Source organism: Melozone crissalis, unplaced genomic scaffold (genome assembly GCF_028551555.1).
Source record: "Melozone crissalis strain CALT ecotype California unplaced genomic scaffold, PUWL_Pcris_2 ptg000018l_1, whole genome shotgun sequence".
Taxonomy (NCBI): Eukaryota; Metazoa; Chordata; class Aves; order Passeriformes; family Passerellidae; genus Melozone; species Melozone crissalis.
The window spans coordinates 17,616,225-17,640,949 of NW_026535796.1; the positions used below are offsets into that span (position 1 = coordinate 17,616,225).

The 24,725-nt window shown below is 39.1% G+C and overlaps 1 protein-coding gene across 10 annotated transcripts in view; it reads left to right on the forward strand.

Moving 5' to 3' along the window:
• The window catches only part of CELF1 (CUGBP Elav-like family member 1), a 59,635-nt gene extending 35,433 nt beyond the window's left edge, over positions 1 to 24,202 (forward strand). For 2 of the 10 annotated variants that reach the window (XM_054275574.1, XM_054275575.1), the window contains 9 exons: positions 465 to 599; positions 796 to 875; positions 1,269 to 1,430; positions 2,761 to 2,842; positions 5,818 to 5,946; positions 12,231 to 12,344; positions 12,508 to 12,693; positions 13,559 to 13,702; positions 15,359 to 24,202. In XM_054275574.1, coding sequence (XP_054131549.1) covers positions 465 to 599; positions 796 to 875; positions 1,269 to 1,430; positions 2,761 to 2,842; positions 5,818 to 5,946; positions 12,231 to 12,344; positions 12,508 to 12,693; positions 13,559 to 13,702; positions 15,359 to 15,486 — 1,160 coding nt within the window. In that variant the 3' untranslated portion in view covers positions 15,487 to 24,202. The remainder of the gene's footprint in view (positions 1 to 464; positions 600 to 795; positions 876 to 1,268; positions 1,431 to 2,760; positions 2,843 to 5,817; positions 5,947 to 12,230; positions 12,345 to 12,507; positions 12,694 to 13,558; positions 13,703 to 15,358) is intronic. The other 8 variants (XM_054275576.1, XM_054275581.1, XM_054275583.1 and 5 more) reach the window with 8 other exon arrangements.
• The last annotated feature ends 523 nt before the right edge of the window (positions 24,203 to 24,725 follow it).

Here is a 24,725-nt window from a genome sequence, read left to right on the forward strand (position 1 = left end):
GATTGACATGAGGCTGAAAAGAAGCTTTCTACAGTTCACTTGCTTGTTTATGTGCAGTTAGGTATATGTTGGTAGTCTAAAGATAGAATAAGCAGAGCAAAGACAATGAAAATAGTACAATAAACCACATTCAAGCCTTGCCTCGCCTAGAACTACAGGGATACAGGGAAGTGCTGAATCTGACATACTTTTTTTCTTCCTTTTTTAACATGTCTGTTGTTCACAGACTTAACAGGCTAAAAATAATCAGCAAATCATAAACATAAAATCATAAAACATCTGTCAGGTTCATTGAAGTACCTCATATGCATCCTGTTGAACTAAAGACACAGTCCATTACCAGGAATCTGGTTTGATAAGCACATATCCTAAATACAAGGGAAATAACTGCTGTTAACAGAGAAGACCTAAGATCTAGTAAGCGCATATTTGCTGGTAATACTCTTTATCTTTTGCTTCCTTAGCAGTAGAAGATAGGAAGTTGTTTATTGGAATGATATCCAAGAAGTGCAATGAAAATGACATTCGAGTGATGTTCTCCCCCTTTGGGCAGATTGAAGAATGCAGGATATTACGGGGCCCCGATGGCCTGAGCCGAGGTAAGCAAAGCAAGAAGCTTTTTTGGCAGTTTGAGGATGCTGGATGCTGCCTTTTGCATCTCAGCCTGGCATTTGAGCTTTTTCTGTGATTCCCACCTACACCTCCTCCCTACCCAGTAAGCATTTTCATTCCTGTATTCATCTCAATAATTGTGGAGGTAGTGAACAACTTGATTCCTTTTTGTTCTTTCCACAGGTTGTGCATTTGTGACTTTTACAACAAGAGCCATGGCACAAACAGCAATCAAAGCAATGCACCAAGCACAAACCATGGAGGTAAAACAAGTTAGTGGGTGTCAGGAGCAGGTGTAATAGTCAGGCAGTCACTATGGAGTTTCAGGGACTAGAGAGCAGAGAGAAGGACAAGTGCAGTTCTGTGTTTCTTCACAAAAACTGCTCCTGGACCCCTTGTGTTTATTTTGCTCTATTTTTAGAGTTGGAGATAGAAACTTCATCTGCAAAGAAAATACTAAAATACAAAACAGAATTAAAAGCAAACAAGAGTTTGAGCCTTTGATGAAATGTTCTGTTTGAATATATATATAATATATATGTCTGTATGTATGCATAGAGGAGGAGGGGAATGATTCCAATGACTGGGTCTTAATTCAGTATTTTTGTGACTGCTGGGGATAGCAAGTATGTAATTGTTTGAATTGCTATTTGCAGGGTTGCTCTTCTCCCATTGTTGTAAAATTTGCAGACACGCAGAAGGACAAAGAGCAGAAACGAATTGCTCAGCAACTTCAGCAACAAATGCAACAGATCAGTGCTGCCTCAATATGGGGAAACCTGGCTGGTCTGAACACACTTGGACCCCAGTACTTAGCAGTGAGTTTCTGATTTGGGTTCTTTTCATCTCTTCAGGAATTGGAGTGTCTGACTGTCTTGCAGTGTTTAATATATTCATTTTTAGAAGGCTCCTGGAAGATAGGAGCTGGGTTCTTAATTCTCATTTTGTGGATCAGAAGGCTGAAATTGTGTTATGTGCTCTCATCTAGTTGGGATACTCTTATAGGAGGATTTAAGCCCCAGTCAGAGTAGCCCTAGTTACTGAAACTTCGGGTTTTTCTCCTGCATTCTGTAGAATGTGCTTTTTCTGTATATAGTATTGCCTCAATGTTTACCATATAAATGCCCTTTTCATGTCTATCTGATGACATAGTTCTTGTATTCCTTTATAGTTTTCCTTTTTTTCTGTTGTCCTCTTCCAGTGAAACCTGGAACAGTACTTGGTACTGTCCAGATAGAAAGGATTTGAAGCAGAGTAAATAAACCCAAACAACAACCAACCAAATAAAAGCAAACCCTACAGAAAATAGAGAGGAGCTATTCTGTTCAACAAAAATGATGTAACAGAGGGTAGACTGTAGTTTCATTTCAGTTGATTTTGCTGGGTTCCTAAAGGATGAACTTTTCAAAAACTGATATGCTTTTGTTCAAGAGAGTTGCCAGAGTAGGTCTGACAACTGTATTCATGTTATATTAAGTCTGAGGAACAGAAAAGGAAAATTTCATCTTACTCTTGGTATGGTGTATAGTTGAAATGGGACAATTCTCTTACCACTTTTTTAGTTTTGGTAGATTGGAATTTTTTTAATAACAGCTAGTTAATAGAAAAAGGATTTGGAGATCTCTAAAACTCTTCTGAGCTAAAGCTTGAAATGTCTTTTATGTCTGCTGTGCATAAGGAGAGTAGAGGAGGTTCCCTCTCCTGGTGGCTCTTTCATTTTGGTTTGGCATTGCCATTTGGCCCATGCTGGCAGTGTCAGCTGTACAGTCTGTTTAGAGGTAGCATATCCTTAGGGTTGGTAATCCTGCCTTAGGTGCTTTGAATAAGAATTCTCTCACTACTGATTCTGCTGGTTTTGTCTTTGTGTGTTGGCTATAATTTTCCCTCAGCACTGCTGATGTTGAGTGAAGAAAGCATTGTGCTGTTGCTTTGGCTGCAAAGTGCTGCATGGGCTACGTGGAGCTTCACTGTGGTGGTGCTCTGGCTGTGTTGTTCAGGGAATTCTCTTTATGCTTTGCTGTGATGTGGTGCATGGGCTGCGGGAATTCATTTGTGACGGCGCTCTGGCTGTGGTGTGATGCAGTTTCTCCCAGAAGCAGAGCCAGCCCTCACTCTCACTCTTGTTTTGTTTTTTGGTGTAATGTCTAGCTTTATTTGCAGCTCCTTCAGCAGACAGCAGCTGCTTCATCTGGGAACCTGAACACACTGAGCAGCCTCCACCCAATGGGAGGTGAGTTTTCTTCAAGCAGAAGACAAATTCAATGCCAAACAAAAGAGAACAAGGGCAGGCAAAGTAGCCAAAAGGCTGTAGGCATTTTAATCTCATTTAAATAAGTAGTCCTGTGTTTGCCTACTCCTTTGAAATGACAGGAATTCTCTGCTACAAGTGTGAATGTTCCTTCTTAATCTTACTTAACTATTGTCCCCAAGGTAAGTGGTGGTATCTCCCCAACCTCTGGCATTTAAAATTGTCTTCCCTTATGGGCAGCAAAAAGAATGCTCTCTGTATTTGTTTTCATCCAAACAGGTGCATATGTGAAGAGCTGTTTTTTGAAATAGGCACTCACTAATGCACATGTTTTCAATGGTTCTGGATTCTTAGTTTTCCCATTTTCAATACCCAAGAACAAAGCATTTACGTTGGAAATACATTGTTGTTAGGAATGTGAGCTAGTGCTTCATTCAGATTCTTTTATTCATTCATTTGAATTACAGTTCATTATGCCATTACTTTTAGGGAAAACCAGCTTCATAGATAAGAGCCAAATTCCTTGCTATGGACTACTAGTCAGAATATTCACTGGGCATAGCAGTCCTGTAGCTGTAAATTGGTTGTCCCTTTTGTCTTCACACAGTTGGGAATAATAAAACACATGTTAGCAACTCCTTTCACCACATTCTCTAAATTCTTCTGCTGGCAGAGAAATCTATAGTTTTGATTTTAATACTGAAGACTTTCAACTTTTCAAATTGCCTCCTGGAGTTTAATGGTAGTTGCCAGTATCACATGCCCTTTCTGTGCAGAAGTTCATCCAAAAGTGTGGATGAACTTTGTGGATCCGACTTGTGTTGGCTGGTGCACCCGTCAGTAACAATTACAGGTGTTTGCAAAGTGTTACATTTTCATTTGTAAGAATTTTGATTTATACTGGAAGTTGATTCTAAATTCAGCTTGCTACATTGACTTCTTTCATGTTAGACCTCTTCAGAGCTCTTAGATCCAAGACCTGTGCAAAAAGCAACTTTTGTTAAAAACCATTTCACTGATATCCTGTGTGGGGCTGATCTATAAATTATTTTGTTGGGCACATGATCCTGCCTTTCCCGCCTCTTGTGTCTGCTTAAAAACAGGATGTAATAAAGAAGAAAGTACAGCAGTAAGCGCTGGGGCAGAGGGAAGGGCATAACTGTCTGAGATTGAGAAGTTTGCAGGGTAATTCTTTCTTCACTATTAAAGAACAAAACAAAACAACCCCCCCCAAAAAAAAAAACAACAAAAAAACCCACCACACCTTAAAACCTGAAATCCAGACATATAAATAGTGTGTTACATGGTTATTCCAAATCTGATTCCTTACCAAAAAAGTTGTAGTTTTAAGGTCTTGATGATATCTCCTTTCTTGAAATTCATAGAAAGAGAAATTAAGTAGGTTATTAGATCCCACACTTACCAGACTTTGCAGACAAAATTTAATCTCAATGCTGTTTGAAAGCAGATGGGAAAACAGTGTGATGACAAGAGGACAGGTGCAGCGTGCACATGACAAACTGCTTCAGTAAGGAACAAGCTGCTCTGTTCTTCATTAGCTCCAACACTTGCACTTTTAACCCTCTGTAGCACAATAAAAGCAAAATAGAAAACTTCTTCAGCTTTATGCTTTTATGTTACAATTGAATCTTGAGAATCTAAATAAAGGCAGAATTCACTTGTTTTGGATACTAAATTTGCCAAAGGAAACAGATCCTGCCACAAACACGTAACAATTGAAAAAGAGTTTAAAAAACCAAACAAACTATACTGAAGGTATTAGAAGTGCTTTAGAAAGTAATTTGTCTATCATGCATTGTCACATTCTTATGTTGTCAATTTAATGCTTAAATTACAAAACTGAGGTTTTAATTATTTGAGATGTGTGCTTTGCTCCCAAGGTCTTACTGAGTATCCAAAAGATGAAATACTACGTCTGCTTAGGATGTTCTGATGTTTTTAAATGAAGGGTGATTAATTTAGTTTTGTTTCTAATTATGTTGGAAATAAATATTAGGGATTGTCTGAGGTCAGATGAAGAGAGGAGGAATTGTTTAAATAATCAAAGGTAGAGACAAGAAATGGAAAATAAGGGAAAAGTGAAGGGAGGCAGAATTGGAAAAATAGAGCTAGTCTACCAAAGGATGGTTAAAATTCAGGAGGAGATCCATTCTAATGGATCCTCTGGCAGAAAAAGAGAGCAAAATACAGTCAGTACTGACCAAATGGTTTCATTCAGAAGCAGTGGCTCAAAGTGAAGGTGAATCAGATTAATAAATTGACCAGTAAAATTCATAAACACGGGGGTCCCTTGCTCCTTACACACAGCATGCCTGAGGTTTTGTTTTACTTTCTGGTGGGTTTGACCAGCCTGCACATACGTTGGTTGATCCTGTGGTCACGAGTTGCCACTTAACAATTGTCTCACAATTGACTGTTGCTTCTTGGCTGCCAGGGGGACCAAACAAAACATGCTGATGCTCAGCTGATGGTGGGTTGAAGCCATGCCTTTGTGGCCTCTGTGGTGTGAGGCCTTCATGAAGGAATTTTGCAGTTAGTGCTGTCCACATACAAAGAGTGTGGAGGACGTGAGGGCGGGAGAAGTTGTTGGCCTGGTGTCTAGGCAAGTTCTGTAGCTTGCACACAAGCTCTCAGACCCTGGCTTAACTCCTATGTTTTGTTGACTGGAGAGAACACTGCTTGAAAATGTCTGTCCTTTGGAGTCTCCATCTGGCGTAATGACTACCTGGCCTTTTCCAGAATCACATCTATCTGGGGAAAGAGAAAGATGTTCAGTTATAGCAAGGAGCTGCAATGTAGGAAAGATTGGTAACTAGTGTTAAGCCTGTTGCTTTGAAGCTTGCTACCGTTGGTCGCTGTGATGAGCTTGCTGTGTGTGTCACACGTGGGTGCCGTGGCAGTGCCAGCAGACCCTCGCATTGCTGCCTGTGTTGCAGGACTGAACGCCATGCAGTTACAGAACCTGGCTGCCCTGGCAGCCGCGGCCAGCGCGGCTCAGAACACACCGAGTGGCACCGCCGCGCTCACCTCCTCCAGCAGCCCCCTGAGCGTGCTCACCAGCTCAGGTAAGAGACTGCCCCTGCTCTAGCCTGACCTGCACTGCCCTGGAAGTCCTGTCACCTGTTTGTCTAGCCCTTTTTGTCACTTTCATGTTGATCTTTAATAGAGAAGCAGTTTACTAGTAGATTCACTGGCCTCTGTTTAGGATAGATATCTTTGCCACTAGCAAAAGCTTTTTTGCCTGCTGTGTCTCTTTCTCCAAATAGTTGGATTGATTTAGAGTAAAAAGAATTTTTGAGGTCATCATGAAGCAGAAAGGTAGGTGACCTTCTTCCAGTCATATTATTACAATCTCATCACATATTTGGTTTATCTGTGATTTTAAGCAGGCACAGGTAAATACACCCTGTTCCTCTCAATATTGAAAGAGAAAATGCCTTTAGCATGAGATAAAGCATTCTGTGTGCTAGAACAGTACAGTTTATATTCCATTAATGAAGATAAGGATATTATAACTTCCTCATAAAAGTAGAATAAACAGACACCTAGCACTTCTACTGGAAAGTGGTTGTATAGAGTGTAGTTTATGAGTTGCACATAAAAATCAGTATCTTCCTTTTGCCTGCCTTTTTTCTGTTTTGTTTGTTTTGAGTTGTTTTTTTAAACTTTAGGTTATGTACATTAACCAGAGATACTAGAATGTCCAAGTAGTGTTCTTTTGCTGCCTTATTGTTAAATGTGATCATTAAATGCAAAAAGCAAAAAACTAAAAATAAATTCAATTGTGCTTATGGCAGACATACTAAGTTTTTATCACAAATGAGGATCAGTATTCTGCTCAGTTATTTCTATCCTATTTTGAGTTATTACTAAATCCTGGCATGAGAAGGGAGACCCTGTATTTTCAGGGTGTCAGTTTTCCAGCATTTCTGGCTTCTGTCCTACAGAGTTGACATCCTCACCTGTGATTGTGAGAGACCAAAGAGGGTTGGAGGAGGGGGTTTTACATTTCCACAGGTAGATTTTGAGTTGCGTAGGAGGACCAAGGAGCCAGGCTAAGAGATTATAAAGAGATTACAAGGAAAAGCTGTTTAGAAAACCTTCTGTCACATGATTGGAAGTTAAACCATGGGTGCTTTGCACAGTTTTCTACTTAAAGAAATCCCGAAGAAAGAATTAGTCCAAAGAGTGTTCTGTTGCAGGACATTTTTTTACATAGAAACTTCATGGTCTGCATTGTTAAAAGATTGAAATTGTTAAACTTATCTTGACTCACAGCTGTGTATCCTATTCTATAATTTAAAAACAAAAGAGAACAAGCAAAAAACTATGAAGAGTTCAGACTACAGAAGCACTGCATTCATAACCCACTAATGCTTCTTCATCATAAAGGAAGCATGAAGGTCAGTTTATCTGACAGTTTCTCCTATATTTCCTCATGCTTTGTCAGGTTACAATTTGTTGAGATTGGCACTTAGAACTAAGATTTCCCTATTGGTTGTCTCATCTGATGACTGCAGCAAGTTTGTTCTCTGTTTGTTGAGGTGGAGAAGGGCTGGCAGGTTGTGAAGTTCAAATGTCAGATGTGCTAGAAAAAGCAGGGACAGCCTCTTCTCAGAAGTGTGCAGTGAAAGGACAAGGGCAATGGACACAAGCTGCAGCCAAGAAAATTCTGATTAGATAGAAAAATAAAATTATTGGCAAGAGTGATCAAGCTCAGGAACAAGGTGCCAGAGGGGCTGTGAAGTCTCCATCATTTCAGAGACTGAGAATTCAATTGGAAAGGACATTTTCAAATTCAGAGGTTAGATGAGCTCTGAGCAGACTGTTAGACAGGATAATCTACAGAGGTCACTTTCAAATTAAGTTATGCTACTATTCAGTGATTCTTTGGAATTGGCTTTCCCTCTCTGAATTTTGGCTGTTCCACAGAACTATGCAGGTTCCTTTTTCCTTGATGAGAGACATACTTCAGGATCTTCCATTTTTTATCATTCTCATGAAGGGGCTCAGGGATGGGGAGCAGCCCATTTTCTAGTACTTTCTGTGCTGAATTCAAATACCCTTCTGATTATCAGTAATATCACTAAATGGTTTTGTGTCAACAATTCAGTTATCATGGTGGATCGTTTGTATTAATATCCTATACAGATTTATCAATTAACTCTTCACAGACCTGTAACATGAAGCAAGCACTGTTGGCTTGCTCTCTAAACCTAATTTCAAATATAATTTTAAAGAGTAAAAATTAGCTTTGTTTAAAATAAATAAAAAGTTTGAGATCATGTTGTCTGTAAGTAGTCACTGACATCAAATTCTGAAACAGTTCTAATGCCTTTTGTTAGAGGTATAAATATGCTTCACCTTTTAAGACTACAGTCAGACTGGGATGAGAGGAAGCCTTAATGTGTACAGACACATTCAATCCCATGATACTTCCTGTAATTGTACAGATTTTTGACTCTCTAGTCTTCAAGGAAACTTGAGATTCTATTTTGGTGAATATTCATATGTGCATTCACTCTGTATATGTTCACATAGAAGGCTGTTGGGCTCCACACAGAAAACATCTGTCCCTCCTGAACCACACCCAGATCCTGAAGAAATTCAGTATATAGCAGTTCAATACCATGTGTTAGTAAGTGCCTGCCTTGTCTGAGGGACATATGGCAACATCTACTGTGATAACCTCTTAAACCTAACTGCAGATGAGATGACTAACTCCTTGACTTCTCTCCATCTGTCATCCAAATGTTCACCTGATGCTTACTTGGACATCTCTGCTCAAATTGCACAATTGGTGAAAAAATCCAGACAGTCCTTCTGCATAGTTGCTTTCTTGACTTTCTTTCATCTGCACTGATACCGTTTGTATCTGTGGAGCTTGGAAGTCTACACACATGGACTTATGGATGAGTTACCTGTTGGAATGATGGAACTCAGGGGAGTTATGTATTGTTGTTGTGCTGCCTTCCTACCCATTTCAGACAATTTTCTTTAGATAGTTCCAAGCACTATCCACGTTGTGTATTTTGATGTAGGATGAGGTGAAGTAAAACCTTCAGCTTGCTGAAGATCAGCTCTTGGAACTGAACAGTCTGCTGCTGTTATGTAGTTGTTGTTGCAGAGACCATGGCTGTAGATAAACTCAAACTAGCCTGTGAAAGGAACATCCAAGGAAGTACTATAGAAATATCTCAGGTTAGGAGTGTCTTGTCTGCCATCTTTTTGACTTAAGCACCAATAAGAATTATCTGCTTCAGAGGAAAATGAAATGGTTGCAAACACTGAGGTATGTTTCTATTTGTCTTCCTTCTAAAGGCAACCTCAAAGCTTAGGTGATTTTCCTGGACTTGATGTGTCTCTGGCAAAATTCTTTTCAGAGATAACAGAGTATTTCTGGTTTTACTGGAACTAATTCAGGTACAGTTCAGTCACATTCATCACCTGAACTTAACTTTTCTTCAGGTCATTGATTGGATGCTACGTGGCTGAATTAGGACAGACTTAGTGTTCTCTCAGTTTACCTACCTCCACAAGTTGTTACTTGATGTCCTTGTCCGAGTTTCATTTTCTTTCTAATAATATGTCTTTCAGTATCTTTCTACAGAGCTGTCCTTTATTACATATTCAAATTTTCCTTAAACCTTCTTAAGCATTTTCAGCTACTTCTGTTAGAGTTCGCCTTTTTGACTAGATATAACTCAGTATATGGATTTAAGAAAACATAACCTTAGCAGCAAGAAAAAACCCAACAACCCACCAAAAAACTGCACAGAAACAACATTAAGAATTAGAGATAGAGTAAAGAACATGTATAAAACAATATTGATTTCCCATCCCCATTGCTTTGTTCTCTTTTCTGATCTAAAATATAACACAAGAAAAACACAACAGAAATGTTGACTAGAACAGTAGAACTCCTTTACTATTAGGAGTAGTCTGAAAAATAGACTACAAATACATTAGTGTTGTGATGAATAGGAAAGAACAGACATTAGATATTTCAAGAACAGAATTGCCGGATATCCGGTCAAGTTGTCACCTGATCATTTAAAAATATAAAACAGCTTTTTCTTAGCATAGTGCGTGATTAAATTGCAGAAGTTGTGCCTTAGAACATAGTGGAGTCCAACAATTTGGTTTTCACATTGTTCTGAAATTGATGAATGAAAATTGTAACTTTATTACAAAGACATTGCCTTTGGCTGAAAAAATCCTAGATTCACGGATGGCTCTGTTGGTGTATAGGCTATATGCAGGAAGCATTCCTTTGTAATTGCCCTGTATTTCTGCTCTACTTATTACTTATCTGCCTTTTGTCATCATCAGAAATGTGATGCTATCTTCAATTCCTATGTACACAGGATAAAGAAAATACAGACGAGTCTTTTGTTTTCTCAGCATTTTCAGTACTAAAGCATTTCTTGTTTTGCCTGAAGGAATTTCTGATAAAGGCAGCTAAACTAAAATAACCATGTGATCAGCTTTTTATAGTGGTTTAACTTAATTTATTTAAAATCACAACCTTTTAAAGTAGGGAAGGTATCCATTTTCCCTCTCACTTTGTTCTCTAGCCGGTTTTTTCCTTAGCTACTGCTATTTTATTTGGGATAGATTTGGAAGGGGTTTTTAAAATTGTGTTCTCATCTGTCAAATATAGTGTCTTTTTGGATTATAAAGATCAACAATGAAATGTTAGAGAAACAAGTGCTATTCTAAAATCAAGGTAACTGTATGATTTCTGAACTCTGGCTTTGATTCAGTCAGCTGTGCTAATTTTTCTACCAGCTTGAGGGTTATACTGTAACTTGTTCCCTGTGTTTTCCCAACATTTAATATGCTATTGATAGTAAGGCAGGAAGTGTGTCCTTTCATCAGAGTAAGCATCTTAAAATAGTTTGGGACATTATCTCTCAATTTTTGATTTAATAGGACAGTTTGTCTTAAGTACTAGAGGAGGTTTGTCATTCCATCTGTTATTACAAAAAGTGGTATGAAGTGCAGCCCTCTGGTTCTCATGCAGCTTAGGTTAGGTACAACTACTTTAGTTAGAGGGTTTTACATAGTTTTTACATAGTTCCAATATCCCACCCCAGCAGAGACTTTGTGCCATAAACATGAAATGGTAAATATGTAATGTGGGTGAAACTGCTTGAAAGATGCTAACAATTCTTTCAAAAGTTTTAATTGAGCATAATTGAGAATCACAAAAACATGAAGAAAATTGAAAATGCCTCAAATTCAGTTCTTCTCTTACGTCCTTGGCCAATCTGATAAATTGCTCCTGCAAACAGATTACAAGATACCTCTACAGCATCAGTCTTCAGTATCTTTTAATTTTTAGCAGTCATAAATATTTTCTAGTGCATCTTGTGCAGGAAATATAAACATCTTGGTTAATAGCAATACACATAGCTTTTCTTCTGCAGTAGTGTACAAACCTATTAGAAAAACCACTGCTATATAATCATAAAAATACTATGCATTTCTTATTTTATCATGTCCATAAATCTTTGTAGCTGATCTCAGTGTGAACTTCTTTTTCTTTTGACATACCAGCTTTTTTTCTCATTATTTTGCTGTTGATTTCTGTAGAACTAACTGTAGCTGGTGTAGAATTTGGAGAGCCATGTAAGCTGTTATGGTACTAGGTACTATATTTGTAGACTTCTCTAACTGAATCAATGTAGTTGAAGATGTTGCTGGAATAGAGGACAGACTGTTTATTTTTGGATGTACATTTCAAGACTTCTCTCAGTCCTAACCCCAGCTGTGGCAGGATTTTTAATAGTAAATTATTTGATGTGTCAAAATAATCTGGGCATGTGGTGTTCCTGTTCTGGCAGAAAACCGTATGTTCAGCTTTCTGTAATGTCCCTAGTACCTATGTTTGCAGGTCTTTTTCACCTTGAGTGATATTTCAAGGATATGTGTTAATACATAGCAAGTGACTCTTACTTTAGACAGCAGGAAACAGGGCATCACTGCTGGTTACCTTATGTTGAGATACAAAGTTTAGCCAACATTTATATAATGTCTCAATCTTACATGTCTTACACTTACTGACATTATTATTGCTACAAAGAGTAGGTGTTATGACGAAGTAGAAATTTTTAAAAATGTAGGATGGGCTTAGAACATAACATATATGTTCTTATATTAGACCATGTAACAGTATGATCAATCAAGTTGTGTGGGTTTAGGTTTTTTTTTTCTTTACATAAAGTATTCTGTGTTGCCTGGATCTGTTCCTTATTAGTTTTTTTTTTTTGGAATAACTTAATGAAGAAGTTGAATTATCAGGACTAAAAATACGAGTTGAAGTTTAATTGTTTTATTTTAATAGCAGGTTCCTCACCTAGTTCCAGTAGCAGCTCTTCTGTTAATCCAATGGCTTCTCTTGGAGCTTTGCAGACACTGGCAGGTGCTACAGCAGGCCTCAACGTTAGCTCTTTAGCAGGTAAGTTATGTCTAGTGCTGATTCTCATTCCTCAGCCTGTGCTAGGTCTCTGGGGTGATTTTTTTGCTCCCTGCTTTTTGTAATTGTGCAGAGCATTTGAAAGGTTGTTGATCTGGCTCAGTGGAAGCACTCAATCATCTTTTATTTCCCCTTTCTTATACAGGAATGGCAGCCTTAAATGGAGGACTTGGCAGTGGTGGTCTCTCAAATGGGACAGGTAGCACAATGGAAGCCCTCACACAGGCTTATTCTGGAATCCAGCAATATGCTGCTGCTGCACTGCCCACACTCTATAACCAGAGTCTCTTAACACAGCAGAGTATTGGTGCAGCAGGAAGTCAAAAAGAAGGTAGGCAAAAAGTTGTAGAAACTACTTAAAGATGGGTTTTCAAAAGGGCAGGCTTAGGCCTTGCACTTACTTTACCTGCAGATTTTTTTATTTGGTGTCATATTTTAGAATCCAGGAGTTACTGAAGATAAAAAAGGTCTGTGGGATCTTTCTACTAAGGGCTGCCTGAAGTAGTTTTTATACAGGATGTTTCTCATGGGGTTTTTCTAGTCTTAAGTGTTTCCTTAATTGTACTCCTGTATGTTCGCAGAGGGAAGGAGAATATGAGTGTACAGCCTGACAGATCCCACTGTCAGAGAATCAGATGTGGTTTTGTTAATGCTGTTTTCTGGGTCCTTCACCTCTTCCAACAGCCAGCTACTTATGCCAGTCTTTTCACTCTAGATTCAGGTTAAATTTAATATGTAATGTAAAGTAATGTAGAATGTAGGAGTAAGTTTCCAGCAAAATGTTTATAAGAGAATCTGTCAGATTACAAACAATGTGATTATTTGTATTTTGTTTGGAAATTTACTTAGTTGCTTTGGGACCACAATTTTTGCATAGCCATTTTTTGTTCAGTCACCATCTAGCATTCAAACTTACTGTTCAGTTGTCATTACAGCAAGTATCTGTGAACCAGTTTTGGCACAATGTGTAAAGTACAAACAAAAGTGGTCAGAAAGAGCTAGAATTATTTGAGTGATCAATCCCAGCAAAGGGCCATGCTCATTTATTCTGGAACCAAGTGCTCTGCAGTACTGTAAACAGCAGTTTCATTGTTTTATCTAGAAAATCTGTCATGACTGGCTCATCCACCATTTTTTGTGCAGTGGGTATGTGGTATCCATGCTCTTTCTGAATTTATTTTCCTACTTGTTTGAAGGTCCAGAGGGAGCCAATCTGTTTATCTACCATCTTCCCCAGGAGTTTGGGGATCAGGATCTGCTGCAGATGTTCATGCCATTTGGAAATGTCGTCTCTGCCAAGGTTTTCATTGACAAGCAGACCAATCTAAGCAAGTGTTTTGGTATGTTTGATCTGCAGCTTCCTTCAAGGGGAAGCAGTGGGGCAGACATTGATCTCTTCTTCTCTGATGACCAGTGACAGGACCCGAGATAAAGGCCGGAAGCTGAGTCAGGGGAGGTTTAGGCTGGATATTAGAAAAAGGTTTTACACCCAGAGGGTGCATGGGCATTGGAAGAGGCTCCCAGGGAAGTGGTCACAGCACAAGCCTGACCGAGTTCAAGAAGCGTTTTGAAAGTGCTCTCAGATGGACAGTGTGATTGTCAGGGTGTCCTGTACAGGGACTTCAGTGATCTTTCTAGATCCATTCCATTTTGTCATTCTAATAAATCATTATCTGTAAAAAGCTGGCTTTTATAGTAATCTCTTTTTCAATATATTTCCTAGTCTAACTATTAAGTAAGTCGGGAATCTCTATATATTCCTAATAAATAAACCAAATGCTACTTCCAGTAATAAACTGTATTTTCCTGATTTTCAGTGTGACTTTTTGCTTTTCACAATTTCTTTCTATTGTGCCCTATTATAGTTTTCTGGGCCTAGATATTTCTCACTGAGGTTAGCTCAGTTGGTTAGAGTACTGTGCTAATAAGGCCAAGGTTGTGGGTTCAATCACCTTTTGAGCCATTCACTTAGGAGTTGGATTCCTTGATCCTTTTGGATCCCTCCTAATTCAGAATGATATGTGATTATTATTTGTGTTTGCAGACTGTAATCCTGAGATAGTTCTTCCTCTTGCCTCTTCCTATCTTTTCAATAATTTCAATAATAATTTGTATATATTACTCAGTACATTTTTGTTATTAATTATTTCTATTAATATCTTTATAAATAACTGTTGTGGGTACCATATTGCTTTTTTGTAGTGCTGTAACCTCTCATGACTGTTTTGATAGATGGAGATTTCTTGTGATTGAATAGGAGATGTATGCCTTTCATTATAGTTTTGATAGCTTTGTGTCTACATAAAATCATGAATTTTTTCCTATTTGAGCCAAAAGATGTGGACAATCTGATGATTTGTGAGAGCACAGAAATATGCTCATCATTCAGCTATAACACCTGTATATGGACACATAGCCATTGACTGGAGTGGGAGCTATTCTCACTCCAGACATTGAATGGAGTTATTTAAAATAGGCTCCTTCAAAACACTGGAGAAGTTTATTTTCAGGATAATTTTTTCCAGGAATGATATGCAACCTCCCATCTGAGAGCAACCTAAACACAATAGTGGTACCAGTGCTACCCTTCCTTGGCGACTATTTCATTCCAAACAAATCTTCTCCCATAATGTCATGAGGGTGATTTCCATCTTGTATCTTAAATGAGCTTTTGCATCTGGATGAACATTTTCCAGGTTTGATATTCTCCCAGGTATGAGTTCTTATAAACAGCAGTACTTATTTTGTTGATTGACTAAAAGATGTTAATTTCCTGAGCTGTGTATATCTTCTGGCCAAAATTCCGTATGTCAGAAAGCAATGCTTTGTTTGAGAGCCTTTAGAAGCTGTTATATGGAGTCTGAAACAGTTGTGAGCTTCTGAAAGAGGCACTTCATGCAAGCCTCTCTGACCTTGTGAGAGCCTGCATTTCCAGTTGTGAATAGCTGTTACAGGCAGCTCTGGCATGGAGTAATTGTGTGTTTTCCTTTCCTCAGGTTTTGTAAGTTACGACAATCCTGTCTCTGCGCAGGCTGCCATTCAGTCAATGAACGGCTTCCAGATCGGCATGAAGCGGCTGAAAGTCCAGCTCAAGCGCTCCAAGAACGACAGCAAGCCATACTGAGCACCCCTCCCCTCTGGGACTGGAGTGAGAAGGATCTTCTGGTAAGTGGGAGAGGAGCGCACTTAGTGATTCGAAGCCCTAAGGCTGTGTTTTTACAGTCCTGGAAGCTGATCCATGCCTTCTATCTGGCACATCTTCCCTTGAAGACTCTGCTGCAGCCTCTGCTGAGAATCCCGCTTCGGATGGAGGACAAGTTTGTGCTTTTGTTTCCAGTGTTTTACTTTGGAGTTTAGGTGCCATATCGCTGAGGTTTTTTTGTTTAGTTTTGTTTTTTTGGGTTTTTTTCCTCCCTTATTTGAAGTTTGCCGTGTTTGTAACCAGTGTGTGTTGAGAAGGACCAATGCCAGCTCCTTGGGGGTGGGGAGAGAAGGTTAAAGGGAGCAGCAGAAACTGACACCACACTGCCTTGGGGTAGAGAGAAGGGAAAGCAGAAATAACACAGAACAGCTGATGAAAACAAAGATGGGCAAGGAGAACAGAGTCCTGGGTGAGAAAAAATTGACTCCATGTAGCCTTTGTCATGCCCCATCTGCTCTTTGAAATTTCCTTCACTGTATGCCACAGTGGGGATTTATTAAATCATCTCTAAAGCAAGACACCGGCTAAAAGGGTGAACACATTAACAAGCCAAAGGAAAACTGCAGTGATTTTTTTTTCTTTGCTGCATATAAAATGGGGTTTATATAGCAGTGTGAATGTACACAGCACTTTATAAAACTATTAGACAATGTCTCTGCCCAGAAAATTTTACTCTCTGTCTACAGTGGAATATTAATGAGATGCAGTGAATTTCTCCATGTATAAGAAAACTTAACCTATGTACTTCATCTAGGTTTTGTGGAAAGGTAGAGGCAGCTTAGTCTGGATGAATACATCTGGGTCTGAAAACAATAAACTTTAGATCCCTGGTAACCTGCAGAAATTTTTGATGATTTTTCTTCTTAACAGTTCCTCACATTACCCATTTCTGTGGAATAATGTCCTTTTTTTGCAGAGATTGCTATGAATTCCTTTTCATAAGCATAATGTAAGTGCTGATTGTTTATTGAAATGATAACTTCCTGTTTTGTTGGGGTTTTTTGTTGGTTTTTTTAATGAACAAAATTCATGCAGTGACTTGTTCTAGTAATTAGGTGTATCTCTCTGCTGCAGTTTTCCTTTAAGGTGGTGTGTACCAGTGCTAAACAGGCTAAACCAGGAGCTGTGGAACCAGAGTATTGAGCCATTCAGTCTTTTTCTGCCCTTTGGTACAAGCTGTTATCTTTTATATTGAAGGAAAATGGAGCGCACCCCTTAACTGAAGACACACTTCTGCACACCAGTGAAATTGCTAGTGCATTGCTAAGGACCTTTGATGTTCACTGGGTTTAGGGGGCTCAAAGGACTTTTGACACTCTGGCCTGAGCTGTTTCAAGAAATCTGTGTAGAGTTCCATTTTATAACCACCAAAATCCACCTCTGTCACAAGAGGAAGTTTACAATTTCTGTGTCTTTAACAGAAGTTCAATTTACCTCATAATATCTCTTTTTCCTTGTTTTCTTTGTATTCCTGAGTTGTAAGGCTGTTTCCCAGGGCTCCAGCTAACACTGCAGCCTGGGAGCCAGCTGCTAAATTATGTGTGTGGGTCAGACATGGGGTCAGGACTTTGTGTTCTGCTCCAGCAGGAGGAGCACTAAACCCACCAAACCTGAGATCTCGGTCCAAATCCCCACTTGTGTACTGTGATCTGCTGGGAATCTTGGGCATTTCCAGGGACTGGGGCCCCTGGGACCTCAAACCTCAGAATTACAAGGCCTGATATGTAACATCTGAGGGGAGCCCTTTCCAGTTCTTAAATTGAAAATCAAACAGTTAATGTCAGTCTGTCCATATTGATGGCAGACAAATAAATCTGTCAGTATTATTTAAATAATTTTGTGGTGGCAAAGTTTCAAAGGCCAGATTGCCAAATTTCCCAGTTATGCTGGCATGTGGTACCCTTCTATGTTAATTATTTGAATCTCTTTAGAAACGTAAACATACACTGAAGTGAACCATGTACACTTGAATTCTGCACCATAGGAAAGATGTGTCCTGGTTTTCTGAGAAAAGAGTGTTGGAGTGTGAAGGCCTCCAGGGTGATAATGGGATTTTTTTACATATATATATATATAAATTATATACTTTTCAAAAAAAAGGAAAAAAAAAAACATAAAAAACATAGTTGGGAGCAACTGCTCCAAGTGCAACCTGCTGTAACCAAGAATGTTGTTTCTATTTTTATAGAAGTTTTATACCGCTCCGGGGTGGAGAATATTTATTACCTAAATTATTTCACTGGAAAAAAAGGCCAGGGTTTTGTAGAATCCTGAATGTGATTGTTTTACACACATAATGATGTGCATGATTGAAACTACTGATTTTCAGTGGCCTGTTTGCAGCCCAACAACTGCTAAACGAGGAAGATGAATGCTGTGAACCAGTGGAGGAGAGCACTGTGCTCTGGGGTCTCTACAGTCACTCTTACCTTCTTTGCATCCTACCCCACTGTAATATCCAAGACCTTTGTCCTGTTTTTCTTTTAACCTGATGCTCTGGCCTCTTTACTAGTCATTTCAGTTGCCCAAAATTAGATATTTTAGCTTCTTCATCCCATACTGTGTCCTTAATACTGTAACGTACAGATCAAGCTTGGCATTGTTGCAAATAGGTGCAACTTCTATTAATTTTAGGAGATGCACCAGTTTACTCTGTGGCTTAGTTTGATCAGTGGCTCCTCCCAGACATAATCACCTTAAGACACCTAACTTGGGCTAGCTCTTGTGCCTTACTGGCATAACTATAAGTATTGCCAAAAAGAAAAAGAAAATAAATCTATGCAGGTTAAATTTTAAAAGATGTGATCCTCAGATGGTTTGAATCAATGCAGTTCAGCTCTCTGAACGCAGTAGAGCTGCATGAGTTTTCACCAGCTGAAGATGTTGCCCTTTTTGTGTATTTGTTTCACATTTCCCTTTCTTGGTGTATCGATGTGTATGTTGCCAAAGTTAATAAATGTATCAAGTTTATGACTTGGGCAGATTTTTTTTTCTGATAACAAAACTGATCAGATAAAGTCAACATTTCTGTGTCTGTTTGGTGGCTGCTGCTGATTGTGGGGATTTAGGCTGCTCTTGCCTTTCAGTCTTAAGCCAGTTTTCTTCCTCACTTATTAGCAGGAAAGTCTGGGATTCTGGGGACTTGGGGCTTTTAAATTTTTAATTCGTATCATGTTCTCATTCAAGTAATGAAGTCAGTGTCAAATGCTCCATTTCCTGGGTAGTAAGACGGGAGCTGGGGGAGTTCCAATAAACTGTAGAAGGTTGGCTGAAGCAGCCACCTGGACAAAGTATGCTATATGCTTAAAACCAAAGAACCTGATTTTCTACAAGAAAAGCTAAAAGAACTTCAGATAAAATAGAATTCCTTATTATATGTGCCACCAGGAAATACCTAAAATATTTTTAGTTTACAAGGTGGACATGGTCTACTTCATAGATTTATTCTTTTTCTCAGGAGATACTTGATTTTACTGCTGTAACAAGGTGAAAGAATTATGAACTTAGTGTCACTATAGTGTCAGTATTATAGTAAATGAAATCAACATTTCTTCAGTCCCCTAGATAATCAACAGTCCAAAATAGGATAGCTCTTTGTAGTTTAGCTTTTTATAGTACAAAGCTGGCATTATTAAAAAATACCAGCTCAGAAGACTCTCACTGGCAAATGCATCTATCAGGAAAAAGCTTTTCACCTGAATACTGAAAGTCACATATTATGATAACTCTATCATGCGAGCTGAATCTAACTGAACTGGTAATGGCTGTGGATTAGGGAAGAACAACAAAGCAGATTGAATTTGTTCCTATTTTATTTGGAAATACCTAAAACCAACTTGGATAAAGGAAATTGCAAATGAAGGATGCAACTATGAACAGGTAAAATGCTTTGAAAGCTTCTTTTTGCAGACATTTAAATGTAAAGATGATTGATATCCCTAGCATACCTGTCACAAAATATAAAACACAGAAGGTAGAATTATCATTATTGTGAGAATAAAACAAGGACAAACTGGAATAACTTTCTTCACGTCTTTAAGACCTTGTCCAGCATCTCATGGTTCTGTTTTTATAGGCCAGTCTTTCCACAGGGCTTTGATAAAACTCAGTCTTTGCCCTCAACATAGCTGAGAAAAATATTTGAAAAATCCATATCAAGAAAATCCCCAGACAAATCACACAGAGGGTATCGGTGGTGCATGCTAAGATGTCACTTGATTTCATGCTTCTTGTTGTTTCTCATGCCTCAGTTCATGATGAATTTGCTTTTCTGGTTTAAGAGTGAAATCTTGCACCTATCTGCAAATTATCTAGAGTATTTCTTGAAATACAGAAACAAGTGCAAGAGTTGCATTGTACTCTGTTTGCTGGAGTTGGTATAAACTCTGGACTAAAGTCCTTTCCCTTTATTGGAAAGCATGAAAAGCAAATTAATCTCAGCAGTTCTACTAAGAGGAGTGTTGCTGATTTAGTAGACAATGTGTTTCTTGTTGCTTTGGAATGAGAATCAACACTTGCTATTCTCAAATTATGTTAGATAATATGCAAATCTCACCTTGTTCTAGTCTGTAACCAGAAGCTTTGAGATGTGAAAAAGATTAAGGCCACTAACAGGAGCTAAAAGGGAGTTGGGGTTGTGGGGAGGCAGAATAAGAAAACAAACCATATCCTCTCTCTTCTGCCTCCCACTCTTATCCCAAAATGTTCCTTGTCTCTTGCAGCTCATAAGCTGAGGGGAGGGAACAGAGATATTTATGTCACTTAATGTAAGAATTATTTTTTTATAAACTCTTCAAGAAAATTTCAGGAAACACATTTTTTCTGCTCATCAAACTGGCAACAGTGACTGTAGAGCTTCTCAGAGCCCAAAATCTCCTCCTCATGAAACCAGGGAGCTGAGGGCTGTTACATAAAAGGTTCAGAATGGAAAATCCCTGTGCAGGTCTAATGGTATGACAAGTGCTCAGCTAGGACAAGTCTTAACTTGCAGTCAAGTCTTAAGGAATTCTTCGCTGATGTGTGGGCTTTTTGTCGTGTATAATCTTTTTTTTTCCCTTTTCCAAATCACCCACCCCCAGTTACATGGGCTCCTAGGGAATGAGAAGAAACTGTAGCTAAAGGAAAGAATGTGAATTTGTTGGGCTACTACTGCCTAAGAACTTCCCATGTTAGAGTGTAAGAAAAGTCTCAAATGTCAAACCACCTGTGAATCCCTTGTGTCCTCTGTCTTATCTCTCATGGTCTCAGTATCTGTGGGCAAGTGTTTGCCCCGGAGTCATATTATTGGAATCGGTCTCCTGGGGAGGGAGTTTACTCTGTTCTAAACAGAGGTAGTAGACACACTGGGCATGGGGCAAGGTGACTGCATTCTAACCAGTGTGTCACTAGGCTGTGGAACACTCCACAGACTGGGTGCTGAGAGGGAAATCCAGGCCTCTGCTTCCATTTGGTTTCTGGCAGTTTGATGTTTACTTGGTGTCCTTCATGTACTTTGACTTTTACTTGTCCATCGTTGGCATGTGCTGCCCTTCCCTGTCAACTCCCTTCCCCAGGAGATCTCATTGTAAGTGCCCATTCTTGTTCTCTCTCTCCGTGTTTGGATGTACTGCTCTGTGTAACTCAGTGGGTCTCCCTCTTTCTGGTTTGTTTTTTTTTCTAGATTCCTGCCGTTTGTTCATCGTTGTGCCTAAAGCATGTCGATGTGGCGTTCAAGTACATCGTCCAAATCCTTGTCTCTTCAGCTTCTCTGATGCTTGAACTCTCACCTTTGACCTTGTGTTGACCTTTGATGCTGATGTGTATTTTTATTATGTTTGTTTCTTTTCTTTTTTTTTCTTTTTTTTTTTTTTTTGTGCTGCCAAATTGGTTTTGCTAGAAAGACTGCTGAAGGGGAATATTTAAACTTGCATTTGAATATAAAAGAATTTCTATTTTTCTAGACCTTCGTAAGATAACCACTTGATTTTGTGAATCTGATTCTTTGTAATTTGTCTTCAGAGCAGCCTTGCTAGCATACCTTGTGGATTATTTGTATTTCTGTGAACATACAGCAAATCACTTTCTAGGCTTAGTTTTTTTCTGTGTGCTTAGTTTTAAAAAGACAGTTCGAAGAAAAAGTCAATTATATGGTGTGACTCAATCTTTCAGGAGACTTCCTAGTCACATTTTGCTGATCTGGTTTCTGTGCTTGAGGAGACAGCATGTGTTTTTATGAGTTCAAACTTGTGACTTGAAGTGGCATCAGCAGAAAACACTTGAACTACGTTTTCCTCTGATTGTAGCTACATTTTTGCCCTGACATTTACTGATTTTTTTTTAATTATTATTTTTATTTTTTTTCCCTGCTTCCCTGTGTGATTATCAGTCTGCAGTGAAAATTTGATCAAAATTGGTGTTGTATTTTGTTAAGCTCTGGCATGCTTGGTTTTTTTTGTAACTACAATCTCCTCAGCAAAATGTGATGTTTTTGTTTTAATCTTTCAGACTAAGATAGTGCCCAGAAATGTTGTGCATGTTTCCTGCTGTTTTCTTCACACCCTCGTATATATCACCTTCACCTCTCTGTTTTCTATAGTTTGTGCAAAAACTGAGCAATTTAATGGGTTTCAAAGGTATCCTTTAAATTGGTGGTTTTGGTGTGACAAATATCTGATCAGAAGCCACCTGAGGGCATCTACCTGTGCACTTAGACTGTCTGCCTGACAGAGCACCTAGACCTTGCTCCATCTCCAGTGCTGTCAGAAGCTCTGAGGGTGCTTGGTTATGCTGTTTCCCTAGTGGAAGTTTTGTGGAAGGGGATAGCTGGGAGCAGGAAGTGGGGGAACTCACAATATTTCTGTTTCCAAAGCTGTCAAAGCTAGGGCTCATTTCAAACACTGAGCATTTTGCATAACTCAGGGCACATTTCTGTGAAGTCCAGCCCTAATCTAATACCATCAGTCAGAGTTTGGTGGCAGGATTCTGGAAGGATCTAGGTTAGCTCATGAAATTAAGTGTTTTAAATTTCCCAGAGAAAGCATTTGTAACACTGGTCCTACAACTGCTGGCTCTTTTCCCAAACGACAAGCACAATACAACAGCCTCTGAAGCTGTTACCTGAACAGGGTACCATCCCCAGCTCTCTTTTCAAGGGCCTTAGCTGGGGAATCTCTGCGGAGATTTTTTTAGTTTTTGTTTAGTTTTTAATTGGGTAATGAGCTGAGCAGTTCTGATGGCTTGCAGGATGAACTAGAACAGGTTACTGCTCTCTGGGTAGCAGGCTTCCCCTGCCCTACGTACCATCTGCACAGGTAGAAACTGGGAAGTAGCTTCTAGATGAAGGCACCTGAAGAGTGAGTGCTGTGATGAAGTTTCAGTCAGAAGCAGCAGCAAGCTAGTGTAGGTATCTTAACAGTTGAAATAATGTGAAATGGAATTCCAGGAGAAGGGGTTTTGCTGAGAAAACAAGAGTTTGATTGGATAGAAATCTTCATTTTGTCCAGTGTTTGGGATAATGTAAAGATGCAAAGATTGTTTTCTATCCTACTCCTGAGTTGGTTGAGGATACTGTATTCTCACTAGGTGTTGACTGGAGTTGTGTAGACAGTCCTTAAACTGCTTACAAAAGAGAACAGTTTGAATATGGTACATGTACCTGGGAGTGAATCGTGAGGCTGAATGCGAAAGGGTAGAGACTGGTTTAATTGGGAAGTAGGGTTGGGGGCTGGCTGCTGTTAGTCCCACAGTCTGAATGCACAGGGCTGTGTGCCAGGGGGCACTGATACCCTGCAGTGTGTGGAGGAGCTGCCAGTACGTTTCTGTACGTGTGCATTTGGTTCCGTAAGGAACCTTGGGGAAGCCTGTGGAAAAATATCTGAAGAAAACCAAAATGCCAAATGTTGGGTGTTTCTTTCCTTTCTTCTTTCCTTTTCTTCCTTTGGTTGTTTTAATTGTTCTGTGGTGGTTTTAACGAATTTGAGACAGTGGAGCAGCAGCTGCCTTTCTGATTTTTGGCTGCTTTTTGTGAATAATTTAAAAAGAAAATTTACATTTTGGAGACAAACCTGTGGGCTTTTTTATTGGTACAAACATTGTATTTAACACTAGGGGTTTTGTACAGTTTTTTGCCTTTTCTACTAGAAAACAATGTAAAGTGATTCACAATGTGATGAGAAAACAAATTGCCACTATGACCAAATGTAGAGTCTGTTCTGCAGTTAACGGGATTTAATCAACTCGAAGTCGTGGTTCAGTCGTAGAAATGCTTTTCTTTACCTTGTTTGAGCTGTTCCTTTTTTTTCTTGTTTTGATTTGCAAAACAAAATGTCTTTTTGTGTGAAATTGTGTTGTACTCTGTAGAGAATTACAGATTTTACTTTAATGGTTTAAAAAGCAGAGGAGCGCGTGTTGCTTTTCTGATCTGATCACAGAGTTTGTGTAGTGGATTTAAAAATGAAAAGATTTGTTACAAGTTTGGAACAAGCGAGTATGTGTTAAAGGAATTTTCTTCCTTTTGTGTGTGTGTTTTTTTTTTTCTTTTTGTCCCAAAGGGCAACTTAAAGCTGTTTTAATTGCACAGACACACCGACAACAAGTCATTTTGTATATGCCAAGTGTGGTACCTTCCTTTGTTTATTTGCTATTAAACTGTTTGAGAAGAGTCCTTGTGTGTTGTATTTGTGTCTTAAGCTTGAGGTTCTTATTGGGGTTCAAGTGTGAGGAGATGAAGAGAAAGATGAGAGACCTATTTTACAGTTTCCTAGTTGTGAGACACAAAAATATTCATGGCCCAGTACCACTTGTTCTGGATGTACAATATCACACTGGACTTTTGTTTCTGTGTAAATGAGCTACTTTGAGTGGAAATGGAAAACGTTTTCTGGTTTATATATGTCCATTTTGGATCATTTGAGAGTCAAGTCCTCCTTAGATATGTAAAAGCTGAGGATCTTGGATAATGCAAATATGTTCAACACTTAGGAGCGAGGAGTGGGCATATCCAGCCTCACAGAACTGGTGCCAAGCAGTCATGTGCCTGTCCATGCACTTGTGCTTCGGGGTGTTTCAGGGGCTCAGTGCTTTGGGCAGAGCAGCAGCCCTCAGCTCTGCAGGAGCAGCACCAGTGCGTGGTGCTGTGTGGGGTTAGAGAGGCACCAGCTTACACCACTCTCACAAGCTGCTCG